General features: G+C 43.1%; 1 protein-coding gene across 1 annotated transcript in view; it reads left to right on the forward strand.

The window, feature by feature from the left end:
- Positions 1-26,179, forward strand: part of SPECC1 (sperm antigen with calponin homology and coiled-coil domains 1) — a 288,342-nt gene that overhangs the window by 210,255 nt on the left and 51,908 nt on the right. Inside the window, exons 8-12 of the mRNA XM_041001555.1 lie at positions 2,478-2,623; positions 3,928-4,028; positions 7,133-7,214; positions 12,374-12,530; positions 16,919-17,021. Coding sequence (XP_040857489.1) covers positions 2,478-2,623; positions 3,928-4,028; positions 7,133-7,214; positions 12,374-12,530; positions 16,919-17,021 — 589 coding nt within the window. The remainder of the gene's footprint in view (positions 1-2,477; positions 2,624-3,927; positions 4,029-7,132; positions 7,215-12,373; positions 12,531-16,918; positions 17,022-26,179) is intronic.

A 26,179-nucleotide genomic window follows, 5' to 3' on the forward strand; every position in this document is an offset into this window, starting at 1 on the left:
AGCAGAATGGTTGAAATACTGTCTTTAGATAAGAGCCTGGAAAATGCTTCGTGATGCTTTGATTTCTTCTTAGGAAGTCTGAATGAGCCATCATTTCATCATTTCAAGTTTGAAATCACAGAGATAGATCCCTCAGCAGAATATAGGATTCTCCCTTTCTTTGTCATCAGATTGTTAAGAAATGAGGTGGAAATGAAATTTTCAGCATTATCTTCCTTGAAGACTTTTTGCTACCAAGTTATCTGAATGGATTGGCATACAAGAGGCTCATTTGGTTGGTTGAAGACCTTCCTGAGAATGGCTTGGGCAGAAATAGGAAATTATTTTCCTGCTGAGGTCTAATCTGACTCATTCTTTTTTTTTTAAATTTATTTATTTTTATTGGAAAGGCAGAAATAGAGAGGAGGAGAGTCAGAGACGGACAGGAAGATCTTCCATCCAATGGTTCACTCCCCAAGTGACCGCAACGGCCGATGCTATGCCGATCTGAAGCCAGGAGCTTCTTCCAGGTCTCCCACACAGGTGTGGGTGCAGGGTCCCGAGGCTTGGGCTTGGGCTGCTTTTCCAGGCCACAGGCAGCTGGTTGGGAAGCAGGGCTGCCGGCATTAGAACCAGTGCCCATATGGAATCCCGGCACGTTCAAGGCGAGGACTTTAACAGCTACGCTATCGTGTTGGGCCCTTGACTAATTCTTAATCTACATATTCACCACCTGAATTTTATTGGGAAAATATAAACACAAAATATGAAATTATGAAATAAATGCAACAGGGAAAATAGGAAAGCCAGGTCCTTTCAGTGGTTCTTTAAAAAAATTTATTTAAAAGCAGACCTCTCTAATAAGGATTTCTGAATGCTTTGTTTATGTTTCTGTTTATGGATTTACGAAGGAGCTGTCTAGTCAGTCATGTAAGGCAGGGTGGCTTAGCTGTTATAAGTTATTTCACTTACATTTATTCTGTTTAGGTTGAATACAGAGCAACAGAAGAAAGCTTTGAAAACTAAAGGCAAATAAATGTAACAGAATTAGCTAGATTTATTTCAAAAAGGTCTGTAAAGAAATACTTTAAACTTCCACTGACCTTATTAAAATACACTACCAGGAACACCCTGTTCGAGCCACTTTCATGCATTAGTCATGAAACAACTGTGGCATTCTGATACAATAGCAGGAGCAGCAATTTAGCAATCAGAAGATTGAGAGAGTTCTTGTCTTGGTCCATTCACAGGAAGATTAAATGACACGTAAAGGCCCCTGGATGACGAAGCCATGCATAAGAGAATCAAAACAAATGAGCTATCTTCAAAAATGTCCTCCTCCAAGTCTGTGCTTGGGTTTAAAAACCACATGAAGAACATACCAGGAAAAGTAGAGGAAAGCCCAAGCTCCACCTCCCTCAGAATTGCAAAATAAGTTTTGGAGTTTCAGGATCCTATTGCATAGAACGGATGGACAGTGTCATTTAAGTGACTTAGAGAGGTGTTGGGAGGGCTGAAGAAGCAGTTGCTACACTGAACTTCTAGGAACAGTTGGCAGAATGTCAATGTGAGGCTGGACCACCTGCCCCCGTGAAGGAGGCCCTGGAATGCATTGTGTGTCTTCTGCAATCTACATCCACATAGGGGCATCCTGTGTCCTGTCTCCACCCATACCTCTCCCAGACTCAGGCCCCCACACAGGTGTTGCCCACATCTTTGAGATTAGTAGGGCATGAATCCCATTTGAAATCCCAGCTACAGGAGACTCGTGAGACACCATCTTTCCAAACTCTGTACACTGCAGGGTTGGGAATACCTGATGACAGTCCAGTCCTTTGAATCTGTCATTGTCAAGAAGCTAAATACTTGTGTTTTTGTTTTAGGTTTATTTATTTTTATTGGAAAGATAGATTTACAGGGAGAAGGAGAGACAGAGAGAAAGATCTTCCATCCACTGGTTCACTCCCAAATGGCTGCAGTTGCTGGAGTTGAGTTGATCCAGAGCTAAGAGCTAGGACTTCTTCTGGGTCTCCCACACGGGTGCAGGACCCCAAGGTTTTGGGACCATCCCTTATTGCTTTCCCAGGCTACAGCCAGGGAGCTGAATGGGAAGTGGAGCAGCTAGGACACAATCTGGTGCTCATAGGACATGCCAGGATTTGGCAGGCAGAGGATTAGCCAATTGAACCATTGTGCTGGCTGTTTGCTAAAGTTCTCAGAGCAAGTGCACATGTTTTATTTATAGCTAACAACAAGTCATTTTCAGTATGCACATCTTATTTCTGACCATTTTCCCAAGCAGCTGTCTTAAAAATCATGAACACAATCTACATCATTTCCTCAAGATGCCAAGCTGATGTAACAAGCAGAATTCTAGATGTAGAATTTTCCTCCAGTTCCATTCATTTCCTGCATGTCAGGTGCTTCCACCTATTTTCTTGTTTTCTGCATGGGGCTGTCCTCCACCCTCTCAGTCTTCTATGTTCTTTACCATGCAGACCTGTGAATGAACAGCCAGAGTCCTCGGAGGCAGACGTGACAGGCCGGTGGCACAATGGCTACGCCAGCAGGACATCCCCAGCACCTTCCGAATCAACCACCACTGTCAAGTCGCTGATCAAGTCGTTTGACTTGGGACGCTCAGGTATCTAAGCACATCTGGCCATAAGCAAAGCCGAAACCTTGACCTGAGAGGTCAGGACTGTCTACTCCACCGTGACCCCAGATTGAAATGACCTCAAAGGCTCTTGGGAAATCATGCCCCGTGCAGTGCTGTTGCCCACGTGTTGTTGTACCCGTGTGGGAGAGGCTTTAGTGAGGCATGAAAGAAGATAAATTTGACCTACTCCATCTCTCCACCTTGCCTCTAGCTCCAGGTCTTGCCTTGCCACCTTCCATTTCTGCCTCTCATAGCCGTTCAGGTCACTGCTGTTTGACTTCTTCAGCCTTCTAAAAATTAGGCACCTCTCTCTTCTTTGTTTCTCTCTCTCTCCAAGATTTGATTTTATCTGAAAGGAGGAGTAACAAGGAGAGAGAAACAGAGTGAAAGAAATCTTCCATCTGTTGGTTCACAGTCTAGGTGGTTCACAGAAGCCAGACCTGGACCAGACAGAAGCCTGGGGCTCTATCCAGTTCTCCCATGTGGGTAAAGGACTGCTTTCCTGGTACAATTAACAGGGAACTGGGTGGGAAGCAGAGTGGCTGAGTTTTGAGCCAGTGCTTGAATACCAAATGTTGACATTGCAGGTGGAGGTTTAATCCTTTGTGCCACAATCCCAGCCCCCATTTAGCTTTCTTCCTGGGATTCTCATGTCTTCCAGGCGTTCTCACCTGACACTATGCTGTTAAGACTCTTTTTGACTCCATCTTATGTGTGAATATTTGTGCTGATCTGTCACTCCTGACCTTAGTGCCTTCCCAGCCTTTCCTGGAACAATCTGGCTGACTCACAGTTTCCCATTAATCACACTTATCTGTGTATGGGGGAAAGGTGCATCAAGTATTGTAAAGGGAAGAAACGAAATGTGCATTTTCCACAATAACAATAATTCCCTTGACCGTATATGCCATTGTATTTGAAGACTGGAGTCAGATAATCCCAGGATGTACCTGGTTATTTCTGCTAAAATAGTTGGCCGTGAAATCAGGTTAAGATTAGACCATACATACCGAAATATGTGACATCCTAATGAGTCAGTCTGTGGGGTTAGGAAAAGAATTAGCAGTAATTATTTTAGTAAGAGCTTTGCTACTCCTTCCTGCCTTCCACACCTCATTATACACATTTTCTCTTGGTGTTCTGTGTCTGAGATCTGCTCCTACACAGCTATTCCCCTCTCTTCTCATTACCCTAATTCAACTGTAGACCCCGGGGGAAAAGAGAGGAAGTGGATGTTAAATTAAACATCACAGGATGCAACTGTATGTCCCAATGTCTTTTCTTGACAGGTGGAGGTGGGCAGAATATTTCTGTACATAAGACCCCTAGGAGTCCCCTAAGTGGAATACCAGTGCGGACTACCCCAGCAGCTGCTGTGTCTCCAATGCAGGTATTCGAAAAAAGTCCCAGAAACAGTCACTGTTTGTAGTTTATTGTGTATCCTTCCAGATGTTCTTTATGTGTGTAACAAGAATGTTTTATAACTTGGATTATACTACAATTATTCCAACGACTAGTACTTTCACTTTATTATTGAGATGTAAGTCCATGAGGGCAAATGTTTTTGTTTTTGTATATTTTGTTTGCTTCTATATCTTGTCTAGAACACTGCTTGTTGGTGTATTTAGATTCTTTTAGGTTTAAGTTAATGCGATAAAGGAAAAGTCCCTGCAGAAATTTTTGACCATCTATGAGGCTGTTTCTGGATATATCTTAATTTATTTGCAGGTATCAGGAATCATTCTAGGTAGTTAAGCAGAAAGGGATTAAATACAGAGGATTTGATACCGGAAGGACTGGCGGAAAAGGCTGTGTCGTCTGTACTTCGCTTATAGGAAATGTTCCCAGAGTAGCTGAGTTGGTCATTAAGAAGCTAGCACTGTGGCGTAGTGGGAGCAGCTTTTCATTGTTGATGACTGCATCCCATAGGACTCTGCTTTGTGTCCCAGCTGTTCCACTTCCAATCCAGCTCATTGCTAATATGCTGGGGAGAGCAGTGGAAGATGATTCAAATACTGCCAACCAAGTGGGAAAGCAGGATGAGCTCCAAGCTTCAGCCTGGATTAACCGTGACCGTTACAGCCATCTGGGGAGTAAACCGGTGGATGGCTGATTCTCTCTCTCTTTCTCTTTCCCTAACCCTGTCTCTCTGTATAACTCTTTCAAATGCATGAATTTAATCCTAAAAAAAAAGGATAAAAGAGTTGGCCCATTAAAAGAAATTCTGTTTCTACCAGAAGTAGAGACGAGAGCCCAGCATGATTGCCTAATGGCTAAAGCCCTTTCCTAGGATCCATATGGCATCCCATATGGGCACCGGTTCTAATCCCGGCAGCTCCACTTCCCATCCAGCTCCCTGCTTGTGGCCTGGGAAAGCAGTCAAGGACGGCCCAAAGCCTTGGGACTCTGTCACATGCGTGGAGGACCTGGAAGAAGCTCCTGGCTTCAAATCCACTCAGCCCTGGTCATTGTGGCCACTTTGGGAGTGAACCAGTAAATGGAATGTCTTTCTCTCGGTCTCTCCTCTTTATAAAATCTGACTCTACAGGACCCAGCATGGTAGCCTAGCAGCTAAAGTTCTCACCTTGCACACACTGGTATCCCATATTGGCACCGGTTCTAATCCTGGCAGCCCTGCTTCTCATCCAGCTCCCTGTTGCAGCCAGGGAAAGCAGTTGAGGATGGATTGCTGGCTTTTGGATATTAGCATCAGAGGCTCCAACCCAGCCCACTGTAATTTGACCCCTGCCCCATGAGTTAATAAATTTTAAAATATTAATTAAATGATTACAAACTCTTAAAAAAAAAAAAAGTAAATGACCAGGTCCAGTGCGATGGTTCAGGAGCTAAGTCCTCACCTCGCATGCGCCAGGATCCCATGTGGGCACCGGTTTGTGTCCTGGCTGCTCTACATCCTACCCAGCTTGTAACCTTGTAGCCTAGGAAAGCAGGCTACAAGGCTGGGACGGCCCAAAGCCTTGGGACCCTGCACCTGCTCCTGGCTCCTGGCTTCAGATCAACTCAGCTCCTGCAGATCAGCTTAGCTCCTGCTGTTGCAGCCACTTGGGGAATGAACCAGTGGACAGAAGATGTTTCTGTCTTTGAATCTATTTTCCAATATAAATAAATAAATAAATATATGTAAACAGTCATAAGAAAAAGTAGAAAATCATAGTAGTCCATATTATAAATTTTTTCTGTAAAGGAAATTTCAGGCCCTGATGGCTTCACTATTTGATCTCTCAAAACACTCAAGGAAAAAATGTCCATGTTTTATAAATTCATACAAAAACTAGAAAAACCACTAGAAAAAGTGAGCCTTCATTTTAACGGCCTACCATAGCTTTGACATCTGATTCTGGCAAGGACATTAAAAAAAAAGAGTGAATCAATTCAAGTCTCCTCTCTCTCTCTCTACTTTTTAAATAAATAATTGAGGAAAACATAGAGGTCGGGGTCTCTCGTGAACTTCTCTTCAGAAATTTTGAACAAAATATTGGCGAAACAGGGACGAACATTTGGCTTAACCATTAAGATGCCATTTAGAGAGTATCTATTCATATTCCAACCCTGCTTCCAACTTGAGCATCCTTGCTAAAGCAGACCCTAGGTGACAGGAAATGGTGGCCCAAGTGCTTGGGTCTCTACCTACCCACATGGGAGACCCAGATGGAGTTCCAGACTCCTGGTTTCAAACCACCCCAACCCCCAGGCATTTGGCGAGGGAAGCAGTGGATGGGAGATCTCTGTTTGTCTCTTTCTCTCTGCCATTCAAATACAATTTTTTTTTTTAAATAGTAAGAAGAAAAAACTTTTTGCACGAATCCTTGACTGTATGTAAACTATTCCAGGAAGGATTTTCATAAGGCTAATTAATAATTAACTTTGGACAGAAAAAAATGGGTGATGAGAGTGAGAGACTTTCTCTGAAAGAAAAAAAAGTTTATTTGAAATTCAGAATTATAGAGAGAGGAGGAGAGAGGTAGAAAGAAACAGAGAAATAAAAGAGATGTTCCATGCACTCGTTCATTCCCCAAATGGCCACAGCAACCAGGGTTAGACCAGGCCAAGGCCAGAAGTTTCTTCTAGGTCTCCAATATGGGTGCAAGGGGCCAGCTACTTGGGCCATCTTCTGCAGTTTTCCCACATGCATTAGCAGGGAGCTGGATTGGAAGTAGAGCAGCCAGCATACAAACTGGCACCCATATAGACTGTTGCTGTTGCAGATGGCAGTTCAACCCACTGTGCCACAACACCAGCCCTGAAACTTTGTCACCATTTCTCTTTTTTGTCCCCCTTCAGGTTTATCCTATTTCATTTGCAACTTATTCAAGTAAATACGTCATTTTAAAAGCTCACTCTGTGTGATGATCCCAGTGTGCTTAAAAACAACTGATTGTGTATGTGAATGCATCACCCCTTCCCCTGTCGGAGGCGTTTCTGCTGTTGTAGAGATTCCACGCTCACTGTGCTCATGTGTCTTGGCTCTTGCAGAGGCATTCAGCTTACGGCAGCCTGCGTCCAGGCAGCAAAGGAGTTACTCAACGCCTGGATCTTCCAGACCTTCCCCTGTCAGGTAAGTTACCTAAGACATAAAACACATTTCTGGGGTTGGGGAGTCGATGTTTCTTTTCCTTGCAGCAAATCTAAACTTACAAAAATGATCATTGGCATTTATTCTAAGCCATCTCAGTCTCTGCATGTACATTTTATATAGGTGAGCTCCAGCAGTGCAGCCAATGGGACAACAAAGTTATCACCTACAGGCTGCGTTCACCGGTGTGTGTGGATGAGGGAAGAGACGCCAGACTGTCATTTATTTTTACCTAAATATTTAACATGTTTTCTGATCTCCTCTAAAAGCAGCAGCTATGAAAAAAAAAAAAAACCATACTTAATTTTGATGTTGTCTGTTGCTCCCATGATTGCTAAACAATGCCTCAAGGAAGAGGCATAAATAGAGTGAAGACATTAGTTCATGAGGCCAGGTCTTTGAGCTCCTGGTTGTGATTCCTGGTTCTGGCTCTTGATCCCAGATTCCTACCATGGGAGGCAGCCGGCGATGGCTCAGGTAGTTGGGTTCCTGTGACCCACGTGGCAGACCTAGATGGAGTTTCCAGGTCTTGGTTTTAACCTGGCCTGAGTCAACGGCAGCTTTCAGGGAGTGAACCAGTAGATGCGAGCTCTGTCTATTTCTCTCTGCCTCTCAAATGCGTTTAAACATTTTTTGTAACCATTTAAGAAATATGATCTTTTTAAAAATTTTTAATTCTTTTTTATTATTATCATTTTATGATACAGTTCCAGAAATCATGGGATTTCCCTTATCCCCTCCCCAATTCCCTCTCCGCTCACTGAGTTCCCCTATATTATTACTATTAGTATAGTTCTTCATGTACAGTCGTATGTCCATCATTGTGGGCATGGACAATGGCAGGCAGTCCATTATCCTATTGTCAGACACAGTAAACAGTTTCATTGTGAGTCCATCTTTGGACTGGAAGTAGAGAGGCATGCTGCATTGTATCCTCACATCTGGATATGATAGTCTCCATTACACAGTCAATATATATCCCCTTAAATGAAAAGCCACAATACAAAATCAACAACAGGAAGAAAAATAGAAATTTACAACACCATGAAGTTAAATAACTTGCTGCTAGATTTGGTTGTCTCCATTACACCATTACTATACATCCCATTAAATTAAAAGCCACAAGCCATAATCAACAACAGGAAGGAAAAAAAAAAACATGTGCTTTTAAAAAAAAATTCCTGGGGGCATCTTTGAATAACCCTCTTCTGTTATTACACCATATTTTTTTTTAAATCAAATGCTTATAATGGAGTGGGGATTGTAGTCAGCAACCGTCACACGTCCCATTTTCATTGTGCCGCACCACTTCTGTCAGTGGCTCATGAGAGTAGCTGTTAGTGGGGCTACAGGACTGGACCTGGCTACCTGGACTTCAGTCATAGCACTGCCATTTATAGCTGGCTTGGCCCTCTTGCTCCACCCTTCTGTGCTTCAGTTCCCTCATCTCTAAAGTAGCGGTTATATTATGCGCTCCATAGGAGTGTGGCTTGGATCAAGTTAGCACCCTTAAAGGCCTCAGAGAGTTGATGTGGCAGGTTAAGCTGCCACCTGCAACACCAGCATCCCTTTTCAGAGCACCAATTCAAAGCCCTGGCTGTTCTGCTTCTGATCCAGCTCCCTGCCAATGTGCCTAGAAAGGCGGTGGAAGATGACCCAAGTGTCTGGTCCCCTGAACCCACATGGGAGACTAAGCTGCACCTGATTTCAAAGCTGAGGTTGGGGCCAGGATTGTAACCATTTGGGGAACGAATCAACAGATGGAAGATCTGCACTCTCTCTCTAATTGCCTTTCAAATATTTATATATTTTTATATGTTTATATATACAGAAATATTCAAATATATAATATATAACATGTATATTATGTTATATTTATATATATAAATATACACATGTATAACATATATTTATTTAATTTTGAAAATCTCTTACAGAGTGGGGCTGGGGTGGAGTGTTATAGCACCATCTTCTCACATTCCTTACTATTCTCTGCTGAATCAGTTCCTGTTCCCAGCACAAAGAGAGTAGCACTTTTCGAGTTCACAGAATGTTAAGATTGTGTGGAATCTGTACCTTAGAAATTCTGTGTATGTCATGATGAGGGTCTGGAGCCAAAATCAGCAAAAATAAGAGTAAGTGAACTGTTTACCAGAGCCTGTCGGAAGAATAGAAAGGAAAACTTGTAGATCGCAAAGATCGATTTTCAGTTTTTTGAAAGGCAGCACTATAGAGGGAAGAGCACACACACACACACACACACTTGTAGAGAGAGAGAGCTCTTCCATCTCCTGGTTCATTCTCCACACTGTTGCAATGGTCATGGTTATGCCATGCCAACGCCAGGAGCCAAGAACCTCATCTGTGTCTCCCACAGCCATCTTCTGCTCATCTCTCAGGTTCATTCGCAGGGCGCCGGATCAAAAGTAGAGGAGCATCCAGGTCTGGACTCAGCATCCATATGGAATGCTGGCATAACAGACAGCAGCTTTGTCTAGTAGCCACAACACTGGACCCCAAAGTATATAAATGTGATACAAATAAAAGTAATAGCTCATGTATTTCTCTTAGATCATGGTCAACCACGGTCAGGCTTGTGTGTGTGTATGTGTGTGTGTGTGTGTGTGTTTGTGTCTAGAAGATTTATTGTTTTTTATTTGAAAGGCAGAAAGAAAGGGAGAGAATCTTCTATCTACTCGTTCGCTCTCCAGTTAATCACAGTGACCAGGGTGGAGCCAAGCCAAAGCCAAGAGCATGGGGCTTGGGGTCTCCTACGTGAGTGCAGGCCGCGAGCAGTTGGACCATCTTCCACTGCTTTTCTCAGGGTTCCCAGTGTTTTCTGGGAACTAGATCGGTAGTGACGCAATTGGAACTCAAACCGGAGCCCAAACGTGATGCCCGTGCTACAGGAGGCAGCTTACAGGTGCCATGGCACTGGCCCGTGCTGGTTCTAATGTTTCTATGAGGTAAACTTTCCTTCTGAATCTGTACTTTGCATGGAATTTTAATAAGGATTTTAGGTCTGTATAAACACTAACATTGAGAATTTAAAGATGATCTTGGCCCATTCTCTGAATTTTACTTGTAGGTGATTCAAACCTTGTAGAGATTAAGTAATTTCTTTATCAAAGGCCACAACAATGTTGAATAATTTTGAATTTTGAATAATTTTGAAAACAGGGACCGATGTTTTCTCAATTCTTTCTATTCAGTTGCCTTTTGGTAAAGAGGCCAGTAATTGCTCTGGTCAGGGGCTTGAAAATTAAGAGATAAAATCTTGTATAGGCATTTAAGTTCTAATAATAACTTCTAGGAAGAAGGAAATTATTATTAAAAAAAACCCTTAGGTCATAATAATAATAATAATAAATATATAAGGAGCTAGTGGAGGTGGCAAAATACAAGAATTTAAGGTCCAGGAGACCAAATCTTGACACCCCTTTACTAGAAATAGAGTAAGGAGGCCAGAACAGAATATTGAAATACTACAGCAGGTGCTCTGTGGACTGTAATGGGAGTTAACTTAATTGGGTAGTAGGTGATGAGCTTTCTTTAAAAAAAAAAAGAAAAGCATACAACAAAGTTTTCCACTTTTATCATTTCTGAGTATACCAAGTGAGCTTTTGGTCCTGTTTGTGTCCTCACCTCTGTATTCCACCCACTTTAAAATGTGTTAGGGAAACTCTTCATCTACAAGATAAACACTGAAGTTGAAACCACAGCAGCCTTGGCTGTGAAGTAAATAGTTCATTGACAACCCTGCCCCTGCACCCTTACTGGCACCTGTCTGCAGGGATGGTTCTATTCACTATAATAAAGAAAGGATTACAAAGTGAAAATTGTTTGCTTCCAGCAACTTCCAGTAATTGCTTGTCAACATTGAGGTCATCCGACGCTGCAGAAGTAGGGATTAATGTGCTGTTTTTGTTGTTCTCCTTGGTGTTGTAAACACTGTTTTTCTCTGCTATTTGGAGCTAATTGTCATCCCTCCCAACTTTACTAGCCATAATTGATGGCTGGTAGCTGTAGAAGTATTGTTTTCTACCATGACTATCTGGGGGCCACAAGGAGCAAGCCTGTGACCATGCACTTATTAGCCCATCACTGGACTGTTGTGTGTCTTGGAACAAATCATTTACTTCTCTGAGCTTCAGTTTGCTAGAACTTTTTCTCCCATTTTATGCTTCTTGGCCCATTAAGAAATGTCATCAGGAAGGTTTAGTTCGTCTCATTACCTGTTTTGATGCAAACTAATGCAACAGCAGAAAGCAGTCTTGAAAGAACTATTTTTTACTTCTCAGTGAGCCAGGCCATGTTGATTGGACAGACTTCTGCCATTCTTGGGTCTCCTCAGAACATAATAGTCACACAAGGCATTTTCCTGCCAGCTCATTCACTCTGATGCCCATAGAGTCAGGCAGAGTTTGTTATCTGGAGTGACTCCAGGGACTTGTGAACTGTGCAACCATACAAAGTTCTTAGAAGGCCGTACAGCTGATGTAATGCTTTGGTGACGCCGTCTTGAAATTCATAATAATTTCTAAATACTGGAATTTATTTGGCACTGTGGCCTCTACATTGTAGACTGCATCCTGCCTGGAGAACCCTTTGTAGAAAACACCGGTTCCCTATTTGTTTTTTTTTTTTATAAAAATTTATTTTATTTTTATTACAAAGTCAGATATACAAAGAGAGGAGGAGAGACAGAGGAAGATCTTCCGTCCGATGATTCACTCCCCAAGTGAGTGCAATGGTCAATGCTATGCCAATCCGAAGCCAGGAACCAGGTCTCCCAGGTCTCCCACATGGGTGCAGGGTCCCAAGGCTTTAGGCTGTCCTCGACTGCTCTCCCAGGCCACAAGCAGGGAGCTGGATGGGAAGCAGGGCCGCCGGGATTAGAACCGGCACCCGTATGGGATCCCAGTGCATTCAACGCGAGGACTTTAGCTGCTAGGCCAAGCTGCTGGGCCCGCTGGTTCCCTATTTGTATTTGCATTACTGCAGAAACCATTAAGTATTCTGTGTCTCTGTGTGTGTGTGTGTATTGAGAATACTATTGTGCTCAAGAATAAAGTCTGATGACCTGTGTAGTTTCTCCACTTTCTCAAGGATAAGTGACCCTGTTGTTGTTTTTGACACAGATCTTCTGAAGGCCAGGACCGAGGACCTGAAGCCTGACCCTTACCTCCGAAAGAGTCCCTCGCTGGAGTCACTGAGCAGACCCCCGTCGCTGGGCTTCGGGGCCACCAGACTGCTGAGCGCTTCCACTGGGGGGCTGAAACCACAGAGCAAACTCAGGTATGGTGATTTGATTTGAGGAATCAGACAGACAGTGGGCTGGTTACCCCTTATTCTTTCTCCCTGTTTTATCCCTGTGGTCTGTTTATTTTCCTGAAACAAAATGATTAAAATATAATACCTGCTTCCAACTGCTCTAAGAGGAAGACACTACGTAAGAGTTTGTGCGTGTGGCCAGCCTTGCAGCAAAGCAAGTAAAGCTACTGCCTGTGATGCGGGCATCTCTTACAGGCACTGGGTCATGTCCCATCTGCTCCATTTCCATCCCATTTTTCTGCTAATGGCTTGGGAAAAGCAATGAAAGAGGATGCAAGGGCTTTGGCCACTGCTCCTACGTGGGGGACCCTGGTAAAGCTCCTGTCTCCTGGCTTTGACCTGGCTCAGCCCTGGCTGTTGCAACCATTTGGAGAGTGAGCCAGTGGATGGCAGACCTTTCTTTGTAGTTCCAGTTTTTAGGTAAATAAATAATTAAATCTTAAGAATAAAAAGAGTATTATACAGCATGAAATACAAAGCTACTTAGGAAGGAATAAGTCAGGTACTCAGTGGAATTGCTGATTGGGTCAGAAACTTGAGCACCATTGAGAATGAGCCACGGAGCACTGCTGAGGGAGTCACTGGGGTTCCAGAGGGCAGTTTGCATCTGTTTTGTGGGTGGGTGGGTGACAGATATCTGGCTGGAAAGGCAGGTTGGAGCTATACTGCACTTGGTCTTCAGTGCTGACAGAAGGGGTTGTATGGTTTGGTAAGATGGTAGAGCAACATTAGGCCAGCGGGATTAAGTCCCATTTTTGAGCAGTAGTCCCAGAAAGTGGAACCTGTGCTATTAAGGGTGGTTCATTGATGTGTTGGTGGCAAATCAGAAGCAGTAGAGAAGCATTTTGAAATCAGTATTTAAAGAGGACTTGAGCACGAACATGAGGGGTGTGAGAGAAGGCAGAGCCTGTCAATGTTCCCAAACCTCTGTACTCCCTCTGTTTCAGAGCTCCCTGTTATCCATGCCACCAGCAACTCCCTGACAGCTACGTCCTTGCTTCCCTGTCTCTCTGGGTTGGTTAGTCATCTTCTGAAACGCCAGGTGCAGGCAGCTCTGTCACCAACACTCAACCCTGCTGCTCATCTCTTCCCGCCCATCAGAATGGCCCAGGTCTTCACTCACCTCCACCTGTTGTACTCTCACCCCTGCAGCACAGCTGGCTCTGCATGCCCACAGGCGCTGCATCTACAGATTGAACAAACATCGCATCAGAAATATTCAGGGGAAAAAATTCTGTGTGCGCTGAACATGCACACATGTTTTGCCTTGTCTAATTATGCCCTAAGTGATACAATAACAATTATGTGGCATTTGCATTGTGTTAGGTGTTATAAGTCATTTTGAGATATTGAAACTATATAGGGGGTGTGCACAGGTGCTATGAAAATGCTGTGCCATTTTAGGAACTTAGCTGACTTCAAATTTTTATACTGGTAGAGAGGTAGAATGTATGCTCACATGAGCACCTGTGCTTGCAGAATTTTATATGATTCTGAATGAAATTGCATTTTTTTTTGTCCTTTCACATTACCAAAATACATCGTCTCTTTCAGGATCAAGCCTTCCACAAAGTTATAGCTAACTACCCCGGTATCTTACACTCATTTGGGCGTTTAATTCCTGTACCACCGTGTGCTGTGTACAATTGCATAATGCATGCCTGCGTCCCCTGTCCATCTGTTACTTACTGAGCAGACGAATGAGTAGATGACTATTCTACCCTAGGAATAATAGGTCCTTCATAAGTATTCTTAGTAACATGGGTGTTTTTTAAAAAGGATTTATGAAGAGTTGAATAAGTTCAGATCTTGTCATATCTTGGAGTGTTACTTATATTTGGGCCCAAAGATACAGAGTCATTTGGCCCAGCATTTGAAGTTCCAGATATCACATATTGTCCCATCTACATGAAAAGATTTAAATAACCAAAAAAAAAAAAAAAAACCTCTAAGGGTCAGAATCAAATGCTATTCTCACACTTCCCTTTTCTTTATGCCAGAAATGAATACAAAAAGGCTATGCATATGTAAATATGCCATTTATATTATACCTTCTGTTGTTTTTTAAAGATCTATTTTTTTTTTTTAATCAAGAAAGCAGATTTACAGAGAGAAGCAAAGACAGAGAAAGATTTTACATCCACTGATTCACTCCCAAATGTCCTCAACAGCCAGAGCTGAGCTGAACTAAAGCATGGAGCCAGGAGCCTCTTCTGGGTCTCCCACATGAGCGCATGATCTCAAAGGTTTAGGCTGTCCTCCACTGCTTTTTCAGGCCACAAGCAGAGAACTGGATGGGGAATGCAGCAGCTGGGACATACAGCAATAGCCATATGGGATTCTGGCACTTGCATGTGGAGGATTAGCCAGTTGAGCCATTGTGCTGGGCCCTATACTTTATATTGCAGAAGGTTAAATTATTGAAGTTAATTTCTCATTTCAGTTTTTATATCCACATCATTGGTGTAAACCAGTGGCAAGATAGGGATTACTTATTTTGGATATTCTCATCCTGCTACTATTACTTTTGGTGATGTGGAAATTATATTTAGTTAATTTAAAAAAAAATTTTAAATAGAATATCTGGTGAAAGACAGGGATTTGGGCTAGTGGTTAAGATGCTTGTTAAAATGCTGCCCCTGTCCTGGGTTTGATACCTGGCTCCAGCTTCCTGCTCATGCAGATCATGGCTGGGAGCAGTAATGGTGGGTCCCTACCAGCCACATGGGAGATCCAGGTTGAATTCCCAACTCCTTCCCAGCTTTGGGCCATTCCCGACACATATATATATGTGTGTGTGTGTGTATATATATATATATATCTGCTGAATGTTTCAGTCATCAATTTACACCATAACTTTCCTGAACTTTCATTTTGCTCTCAAATTTGACTCTTACTTTGTCAGAAACTTAGTTTCAAGGGATGACATTATGATGAGACATGGTAAACACAGGCAGAGCCACCATGCCTGTGTGGTTAAAGCAACTCTTTCCAGAAAATTCCTCATCTTGCCTCCGTAAATCCGCCATGTGCATGGAAAATCCCCTCCTGGGATTCACATTAGCAGGAATCAACCCAGTGTTCAACCCAGACACCTTGACATAGATGCCTGACTCCCTCAGACTTCCTGCCATACCCAGGAGAGGTTTTCAAAACATTTGTGGAAAGGAATGAAACGATGCCATTTTTCATGACCTTTTTGTGGTGAATTTGGATATCCTGTGAGTAAACCCAGTTACTACTGTTGTGGATGCCCAGAGATGGACCTGTGTAACCGCTCCGTTTCTTTTCCTGCAGTGTTACACTTGGTGTTAGGGAAACAGAAGTACTCAAAATACAACACGTGTATGGTTCTGATTTCATGATATTTATGGTGGGAAAACTGTGATCTTAGTGTTTTAATAATTTTGGCCAACGTAGTAATTGTATAATGCATATGCTGATAAATCAATTGAAGATTGGGTACCTAAACGTTTGCTCTTAGAATGTTAAGGGATAGGGTCAGCGCCATGGCACAGTAGCTTAAGCTGCCATCTGTGACACCTGGATCTCATGTATGGAGCACTCGTTCAAGTTCCAGCTGTTCCACTTCTCATCTGGTTTTCTGCAAATTGCACCTGGGAAAGGCAGCAGACGATTACCCAACTGCCTGATCCCTTAGAGCTCTTGTGTTCAGCCTAGCCCAATCTCCATCATTGTAGGCATTTGGAGAGTGATTGAGTAGATGAAAGATCTTTCTCTCTGTCTGGCTTTCTCTCTCTCTCTCTCAAATAAATAAATCTTTAGAAAATTGTTTTAAAGAGTGCTAGGATATGCTATGATCACCTTAACTTTGGCTGGATCAGGTACTCAGAAGTAAAATACCACAAACTGAGAAATATGAGTAGTCCTTTAATGGATGTAAAATCCTCTTTGAATAATTTCCTTTTAGATTTTCCTCTTGGTCCCGACTCCCTTTACCTCCTTGTAAGCGGTTGTCTTTAATCTGCCTTTGCAATATACCTTTTACGTCACTCAAATACAGGTGGGGCCTTGCCACAGGTAGTGCTTTTTGTACAGTGGTTTTTAATTCAAATCATATTACACGAAAGTAAACATGTAAAAAGGCAGATGATCAACAGAGGAGTTTTAAAATAGAACAAAACTCTCCATAGAGTTAGGATACTCAAGAGGCACAGTTGAGCCTTTAACATAGACAGAATACAATGTGCTGCTAAAGTAACTAATTTGATTATTTGTTTACTTCTTGCTGGATACCCCTAAACTGTTACTTTTTACCTGTTTACTTCTTGCCTACTTGAAGGTTCTGTTTTTTGGAGGCTTCTCCTCACTGTGCTCTTCTTTCTAACCAGTGTGGAAAGAAGAGACCCTCTGGCAGCCTTGGCTCGGGAATATGGTGGCTCCAAGCGCAACGCACTGCTGAAGTGGTGCCAGAAGAAGACGGAAGGTTATGCGGTAAGAGACGGAGGGCAACCAGATTTCAGCCAGCCTTGGGTGGTCGTTGTCCTGTGACAGAACTTGCTCCATGTGTACACCTGCTTGCTGGGCCAGCACGCATTTCATTGTCATCCTTCTGTTCTCCTAAGCAGAATGTCCCCAGAGGGTTTCACACCTGTGCACTCTGCTAGTGCCCCAAGGTGGATGTCTGCAATGCATCCCACAAACCATGTCCTTAAATACAGGAAAGGAACTTCTTGACCCAGAGGAGACATAATCTCTCCCACTACCCCTAGCAGACTACGTCCAAAAGAGACAGCCTCTGCTGTGCCATCCTCCCACAGTTCATGTGAGCATCTCCCATAAATGAACCTCCAGAACCGTTCTTTCTATTTCTTGGGGAGCTGTTTGCATTTGGTTTCGTAAGACTTGGTTTACTAGGACAGTATTTATCTTCTGTGAGGTCGGGTGAGGAAGTGTAATATCTAGTACAAGTTTGAGCTTTTGTATTATGAAGTACCATATACAAAGGCAAAAGCACGTGTAGTATAAATTAGAGAGTTTCCTAAATAATTATGACATGAAAACCCATACAGTCTACCAGAAATAGAGCACAGCTGGCTCCCACAAACCTTTCATAAGACTGTGCAATCCTGTCCCCTCAGTCCTCCCTGAGACAATTATTGGCCTTCATTTTTATCATTGCTGTAAAATTGTGCACCCAGTCATGCTATTAGTTTTGACTGCTTTTGAGTTTTATATGAATAGAATAGAACATTTTGTAATATTTGTGTCTGATATTTTTCCATACAATATTTAGATTTATCTGTTTTATTGCATTTAACTATAATGTGTTCATTTTATTCAACGTTTAATGACCCTAACCACTAAAATGTGTAATTAATAGAATTATTTATTGATTGACACTGTTGTTGATGAACAGTGAGTTATTTCTAACTTGGAAGAACTGTAACTAGGGTTGGCATGCTCTTGTACTTGTCTGTTGTCGGCCCTGCTAGATGTGTACCTAGGAGTGGAGCAATTTGAGTTGTGGTAAGCATATGCTCAAGTATGGTGAATGACGCTATGCAAATTTCTGAAGTTAGTTGAGTAGTTAATACCATTCATGAGAGTTCTGTTTCTCTCCATTCTGGTCGACGCTGTGTATGGTCAGTGTTTACTCATGGACACTCTGGTAGTTGAGTGATGGTATCTCCTTATGATTTTAATTTGCATCTTCCTGTTGGCTGATGAATTGAACACCGTTTCATATGATCGTTAGCTATCTGGATGGTCTCTTTTGGTGTGCTCTGCTCAGGTCTTTTACCTATTCTGAAAATCTGCTGGTGTTTCTCTTATTGTTTTTAGGAGTTTTTTCTTTATTTCTGTATGCAAATCCTTTGTGAAATAGGTGTGTGCCAAGTCTTCTTCTGTCTGTATGGTTTGAATTTTCACTTTTTAATGAGCAAAGTTCTTCATTGTCATTAAGCCTATCTTTAGTGGACAGTGGGCTTGTTTATCCTATTTAAGCAATCATTGTTTATTCTTAGGTTATGAAGCTATGCACCTAAGTGTTCTTTATTTTACCTGTTATATTAAATATTGTGAAATTACCAACTCCGGCATTCCGAGAGAGAGAGAGAGAGAGAGAGAGAGAGAGAGAGAGAGAAAGAAGGAAAGAAAGGAAGAAAGAAAAAAAAGAAAGGAAGAACGAACTAATAAGATGATATCGTAAGATCCAATATAAGATATTGTGAGATTTAATGTAAAAGATCAGGGCTTGGCTTCCCCTTGTAATGTAAGCAGTGAGATGGCCTAGAAACAAATCTACCCAACAGTGTAAGTACCTTGTGTCATTTTATGCTGGGAGAGAGAGGAGAAAGCTAGGAACTAAATGGCCGATGACCCATTGTTTATTCTTTTTTCTTTTTTAAATATTGATTTTTAAACTTGAAAGTCAAAGTTTTTAGAGAAAGAGCGAGCGAGATCTCCCATCCACTGGGTTCACTTCCCAGATGGCCACAACAGCCAGAGCTGAACTGATCCTAAGCCAGAAGCCAGGAGCTTCTTCCGGGTCTCCCATGCAGGTGCAGGGTCCCAAGGAGTTGCTACCTTCCCAGGTCATAAGCAGGGAGCTGGGTTGCAAGTGGAGCATCCGGTACCTGAAACAGTGCCCATATGGGATTCTGGCAGTGCAGGTAGAGGATTAGCTTGCTGTGACACTGTGCTTGTCCCCATTGTTTATTTTAGCTGCTGTGTCTGCTGTGCCCCAGCCCGTTGTAAAGCCACAGATGAAGTCCCCTCAGCAGCAGCATCCAGTATCACCAACCATGCTGAGGAAATAGAAAAGAAAAAGAAGCCAGAGAGGCAGCATGTACTAAAGAGAGCCAGTGTGAACACATGATGATTACAGAAGCTTTTAGCACAAAGGAAATAATAATGGTAATGGAAAATTGAAGAGTTACCAGGCTTCGTCAGTCGGGAATGACTGGCCCAGCCGCGCTGCGGCTGACAGGCGTTGCTGCTTCCCCCACCTCACAAAGATGGATGCAGGAACTGCCAGCGTGGATATAAAAAGCCAATTAAAATTTGTGGAAGGAATGTACCCTTTGTGATGTAACACTGTTATAATTAGATTGCAGGGAGGAGATAAACTAAGATATTTCCAATCATAACCAGGAACATGGTTTGTCCTACTGTAGTGAATCTGTGGTTCTTTTCTGAACATCTTCAATGAGTTTTCACCAAAAAAAAAAAAAAATGCTTAAGGAGTGTTTTTCAGTCACTGTTAAATCTGAAAAAAAATTCAAGGATAAATATAAGTCTGGCTGCTTTGTTTACACAGGATATTCTTTGTCTAGCTCTATTTGTCTAAGATACCTTGTAAGCTTGTTCTCTCAGAGTTACAAAGCCAAAGATGAACTTTTGGAGGCTCAGCAAAGCTGTAGTCTTGAAAACCAGTAGCTATACCTACTTTGACTTAAAGTAGCTTTCTTTTTACCTCACCAAAGTATAACACGATGTGTTGGGCCTCATAGATTAACTCAGTAATACTTTTGTTGAATGGTCTATTTAAGTGCCAGAAATGCTTTAAGTTCTAGGATTTCATTTGTAAGGGAAGCAGGGAAACATCCATTTCTACGGAGTTTTACATTCTTGTGGGAACTGACAAAATGAAAAAATGACGTGTGTGTGCCCTTTAAACGTGAGTTAAGTTGGGCACTTGAGTATGGAGCACGGAAAGTTAGAGTAGTAGTCATATCCACGTGCGAGCCCCTGGTTCAGCTTCCTGATCTGTGGACGTAAGCCCAGGACTGAGATCTAGCAAAGAACATGAGCAAGCCCCCCCCCCCCGCCCCCGACTTTGAAGTGGCTCACCCAGAGCAAGACACTCTTCCAGACATCCTTGGATATTTCAGATTCCCAGAAAGGCCTTGAAAAGTTCTTTTGTATTCCCAAACTTGGAGTTCTTATACCTGCTAACCACATTCCAAGCCAAAGAGAACACTGACCCTGGGGCCACTACATCTCCCTTTCTCGTCCACTCTGTTTTTGTTTTTCTCTTTCTTTCTTTTTTTTTTTTTATTCTTGTCTACTTTTAGCTCCTAGTTTTGTGTAATGATAGAGAAATTTCAATCTCTAATAAAATTAGCAATAAGAATTAAAAAAAATATATATGTATATATATATGATTTGAAAGGTAGAGTTAGAGAAAGAGAAGAGAGAGATTTTCCATCTGCTGGTTTATTTCCCAAAAGGTCTCAATGGCCAGAGCTGGATGTGTCCTAAGCTGGGAGCCAGGAGCTTCTTCTGGGTCTCTCAGATGGGTTCAGGACCCAAGCACTCGGGTCATCTTCTGCTTCCTTCTCAAACACATTGGCTCGGAGCTGGATCGGAAATGGAACAGCCGAGACTTGAACCATTTGGGCTCTGACTCTGCAATTGAAGGATTATCCGGCTCTGCTGCAACACCAGCCCCTAATAGGAAAAATTCTCCAGGGGCAAAAGCTCAGATAGTAAATAAGACAGGCAGGACCCCCTTGACCCTCAGCCTTGCCTTTTGTATGCCAGAGGGGAGATTATCCAAGTATACCTCAGCTAATCACAAGAGCCCTTTTAAGACTGAGTTTGCTCTGGCTTGAGAGAACAGCTAGATTCCAAGCATAGGGAGAATCGGATGCATTACTGGGGGATTTGGAGGTGTAGGGGGCACACGAGATGGAGCTGCAAGTGCCTGTGACGGACAGGTAGACCTTCGAGCAATAAAGCTTTGGTTGCCAGTCCTACTGGCACCCTAGAAAATGCCAATGCTGTGCCCTGAGGTTTGGAGTTGACAGCTGCAAGTGCTGCAGGGTCCTTTGTCCCCTTCCTCAGTCCTGAAGAAAGTGTGTGAGAATGCACTTCTAAATCCAAATCCTGTCACGTCAGGAGAAGCATGATAAAGCATAACCTCCCACAACTCCAGGGCTTCACCTTGCCAGCCCTGCCATACACAGTGGGCTCTGCGACCAACACTGGTCAAGGGTCCCGAGGTGGGGATGGGGGAAGTCCTCTATATCTCAGAAGCTGGAGCAGTAACTTCTACCAGCTGTTAACAAGCTGAGTTTAAGCGTGTTAAAGGCCAGCAGTATTGCACTAGAGAGATGTAAAGTGTTATCACTTGCAATTATGAGAAAGTCTTTTTTTTTAATTTTTAAAATTTTTATTGACAATCTTTACATAGTTAATCAGGGTAAAAAGGTTCAAGGGCTACAGGAAAGTAGGTAAGACTTATTTTTCTCATATAGTTTTTTTCACGTTTAAAGAGGGTATTAAGGGAGAAGGCCCACCCAATTTCCCACACTCCCCAGGTCCCGGATGTAGGGTATGCTCTGAGGTTCTTGCTCAGGTGTTTTTGATATTTCAACAGTTATGACTCGCTGCCAATCTTGACACTGCAAGCACTGTGAGGTCTTTGAAGAATCCACTGGTAGTCCATCATAGAGTCTCTGTTTAACCCGTATTTCGCTGCCAAGATATAGCTGAGATGGTTGGTTGATCTGTTCTGTCTTCTCTCTTTTCTTGGTTAGGGTTCTGAGTCCAGCATTTTTATTGGGGAGATCTCCAAAGAAACTTTGTCTGAGGTGTTCTCAAACCAGATTCTGGTATGTGCTAGCAAGTACAGGGCCTGGCACCGTCCATCGCCCTGATCAGCTGGTGGTTGCAATTGCTTGGTTGGTTCTGTTTTCACTCCCGACTTCCACTGGAACCAATGGGTGTTGCAGTCCAGCCTGGTTCTGACCAGCACATACTCGGCCCTCACATAAACCAGTGGGAGCTGCAGCCTAGTTGGAGCGACCCGCAATAACCCCCACCAGGCCCGCCCCCTACCCTGGTTTGCCAGTATGTGTAGCAGTAATCCAGTCTGTCCCACACCCTTTTCCACCCCAGTGGCTGTCCTAGTTTTATACCCTCCCGTGGAAGTGGTAAGCCAAGAGGGAGGAGCCCGGGAGGGGAGGCAGGAATCCCAGTGCTTATAAAACTGTCACAATGCAATGTAATAAAAAAAAATTAAAATTTAAAAAAAAGAGGGAGGAGCCCACTATTTCCCTCCCTGATTATCGCTCTCACTCCCAGATTATCCACTCTCCGGATAGCCTGTGGTTTGACTTGACAAACTAGCCCCCAGTGCTAGCTTCTTGCAAGAAAGTCTCTTTTTCGCTTTGTTTCATTTCTTTGTTTAAGCGGCAGAGTTAGAGAGAATCTACTCCCCATTTGGCCCAAACTGCCAAGGCTGGATGAAGCCAAAGGCAGGTACCAGAAACTGTACCTCGGTCTCCTACATGGGTTCAGGAGCCCAAGTATTTGAACCATTTTCTGCTGCTTTTCCCAGGTGCACTAGCAGGAAACTGGATCAGATATAGTTTGGCTAGAAGTATTTTTGACCAAGTACTATTTTGTTCTTTCATCAAAGTATTGTAATTGGCTTTACTTCTGCTGTGTAACGAATTATCAGAGATATATGCGGCTCATGTGGTGCAGCAGTTAGGCCTGCACCAGCAGAATGCATACGAGTGCTGGTTCATGTCCCAGCTGCTCCTCTTTTGATCCAGTTCCTTGTTCATGTGCCTTGGAAAGCAGCACCAGATGCTCTAAGTCCTTGGGACCCAAGAGAGACCTAGATAGAGTCTCTGACTCCTGGCTTCAACCTGGCCCAGCCCTGGTCGTTGTGGCCACCTCAGGGAGTAAACCAGTGGGTGGAAGGAATTTCTTCCTCTGTGAAACTCTACCTTCCAAACAGATTTTAAGAAATCTTCTCAAAAGAGAGCGAGTGAGAGAGAAACACCCAAGATATGACCGATGGGAAAATGAATGTCTTGCAGAAGAAGAGACTCATCTAGCAGAAGTGAATAATCCGAGCCTAAGGAAGGAACTGTGGATTCTGCTTGTTACTCTGTGTTCACACAAGATCCGCTCTGATAGTTTTCTGTTGCTGCAAATTACTGCAAGTTATAGCCACTTACATCAGGCCCAGGTAGTCACAGTCTTGTCGGTCACAAGCCCCTATAAGCACAGCTGGGTTCTCTGCTCTTCAAGTCAAGGTGTTAAAGGGGGAAGAATCCACGCCAGCATGCCTGCCACGGAGGTGTGGGCGACTTGCCTTGTCATGCTTCTTGAGAAATGACAGCATTTAAAGCTTTAGGGTGAATTCCATACATTCATGGGTCTGTTCAAGGCCAGGGCTCGTCCTTCAGTTTAAGGAGAGGCAAGAGGTAAAGCAAACTGACCTGCCGCACCTAGCCGAGAGCCAAGGGCTTCGGAAATGAGAGAGAAATGATAGAGGACCCTGGAGCACTGCAGCTGTTGATCCGAGACCTTATGTCCCACATGACAAGTTCTGAGTCTCAGTATGTCTTCTGTACTCATGCATTAGGGTTAGCCTGTCCCAGGGAGCTCACAGACACCATGGAAGAACAAGGTTCCATGATATCAGAATTCGGATTTCCTTAGAGGAATTTATTTCCTGTATGCTACAGGCTAGACCTAAGGCTTCTAAAGCTTTCTGGCAAAAACAAACAAACAAACAAACCTAAAAACCTAACACACACACACACACACACACACACACACACACACACACACGTACACATTTATGGCACTAGTTCTTTATCCTGAGGCTGTTGTTCATTTACACCTAAATGAACACTTCTTCACAACATATTGTGTGTTTATATACAAAAGACGTGCTAGCAAATAGCAGATAAGTGCTATTTCTCATAATAAACCAATCCCACATTTTTTTCTTATAATATCCTTCATAACAAAAGATTTCTGTGGGCATTTGGTCTATGTCAGAGTGGTCCATATCAGGATGCCTGGGTCTCAGCTCTGACCTCAGTCCCCTGTTGATGCCCACCCCGAGAGGCAGCAGTTGATGGCTCAGGTAGTTGGGTCCCTGGATGGAGTTCCCAGCCCGCAGCTTTGGGACATTTGTAAGTGAAAACAGCTGATGAGAGCTCTCTGTCTCTAGAATATAAATAAGTAATTTTTTAAAAGACATTCTTTTAAAAGAATCAAATTCTTACATAAGTAAAGAACCATAGATATAACAAAAGTTGTGGTGAATAGTTGACTACCCTAGATAATAATTCAATAATTCTCAGGAAATTTTGAACAAAACAACTGTGATATAGGTTGAGTAAACCAAGGTGCCACAGGTTTAAACTCAGATGGGACCTTTGCCCTCCTGACGCCTATTGTTCTTCACAGTACTTTGGTATGTGTTGGTCTGTAGGTACCTCAGAGAATCTCTTCTGTGTCCTGCTGTTTTAGTGAGATAATTTAACTAAAAGCTCTTTCATAAGAAAACTCCATTCTCGACCAGATTGTTTCTTCCCAGAGAATCGTACCACACACACTGTGTTGGGGTTCATGTTTTGTGGTTTTGGTCAGCATTAGAGGGACTTGTGAATGTATTTCACAAGCCCCAAAGCCAAAGGAGTAAGACTCGGAGCACCGATGGGAGCAAGGTTGAAGCTCCAGGAAGTGCAGGTTGCCCTTTTCAACTTTCGTAGAAGGTCACATCAGGCTAGTCCCAAGTGGGAGAGGGCGCCAGAAACCTAGTTTATTCAAATATCTACTCAGTAAATACTCCGCAACTCCAAGAGGGAATGGATTACCAAAGGAACTGTGGACAGACAGCAAAGAAAGAGAAATGGAAATGGGGAATGAGCCTGGGTGGGAAGGAGTAGAATGGAGCCTCTATGAGGAAATGTGCACATAAGGACCAGAATGAGGGAAGGGACCAGCTTTGTGGGGTGGAGATGGGGTGGAAGGAATGCTAGGCAAAGGGAACAATTCAGAAAAGCCTACATGGAAGAGAGCAGTGTGTTGGAAGGACTAAAAGGAAAGCAGGTGTGCCAGGGATAATGGGCGGATGAAGGGCTGTTGATTGAAATGAGATAGGAGAGATGAGTATTTGTAGCATGGGTTTATTGACTCCTGAGTAAATGGACTCAAGAAGCGGTCACTTAGCCTTTTACCATGTTCTAGTTTTAAAAGTTACGCCGGAAAGTTGTGTATATTTTAGCACCCGCATTCCAATGCAGTCCTCTTTTGCCTCTTTTGAGTTCATTAGAGCAGCAGAAACTACCTCTGCAAAACAGTTTCTATCGGATCACAGTATCCATGCTGCGGCAAGCCATGGGTGCCAGAGGCTCGGGAAGGGGTGAGCCTTTGAGAGAAAAAAAAAGAAGAAGAAGAAATCTGTGTAAACTGTTTGGAAACAAATTCCATTGGTTCCAGAAGCTTGTTGCAGGGCTTGGCGTTAGCTCTTGGTGGAGACAAGCCATTCTTGGGCAAGTGTCCTTGTGCAAGTGGGTTGTCGGGAGTTTTGCACTTTGAGTCCTTGAACTGGTTCTTATTATAGACTTGCACACAGGAGGGCCCTTCCTTCGTGGCCTCCCAGCTCCATTCTCTTTGGGTGTGATGCCACTGAGTGCATTTTGGTACTCAGTGTATTTTGGGACATCTGCTAGGAAATTAAAAGGGTGATTCTGTCTTAGAATTTTTAGCATCTCCCCTGTGGCACGGGCTCTGACAAGGACCCATAGCTTTCGATCCTTGTGTTCAAAGTAGTGACTGCCAAATAAAGTTAAAATATTGTTGTAATCACTAATAAACATTATAAACTGTTT

The sequence above is a fragment of the Ochotona curzoniae genome, unplaced genomic scaffold (assembly GCF_017591425.1).
Source record: "Ochotona curzoniae isolate NIBS_2020 unplaced genomic scaffold, NIBS_Ocur_1.0 scaffold_2453, whole genome shotgun sequence".
Classification (NCBI taxonomy): domain Eukaryota; kingdom Metazoa; phylum Chordata; class Mammalia; order Lagomorpha; family Ochotonidae; genus Ochotona; species Ochotona curzoniae.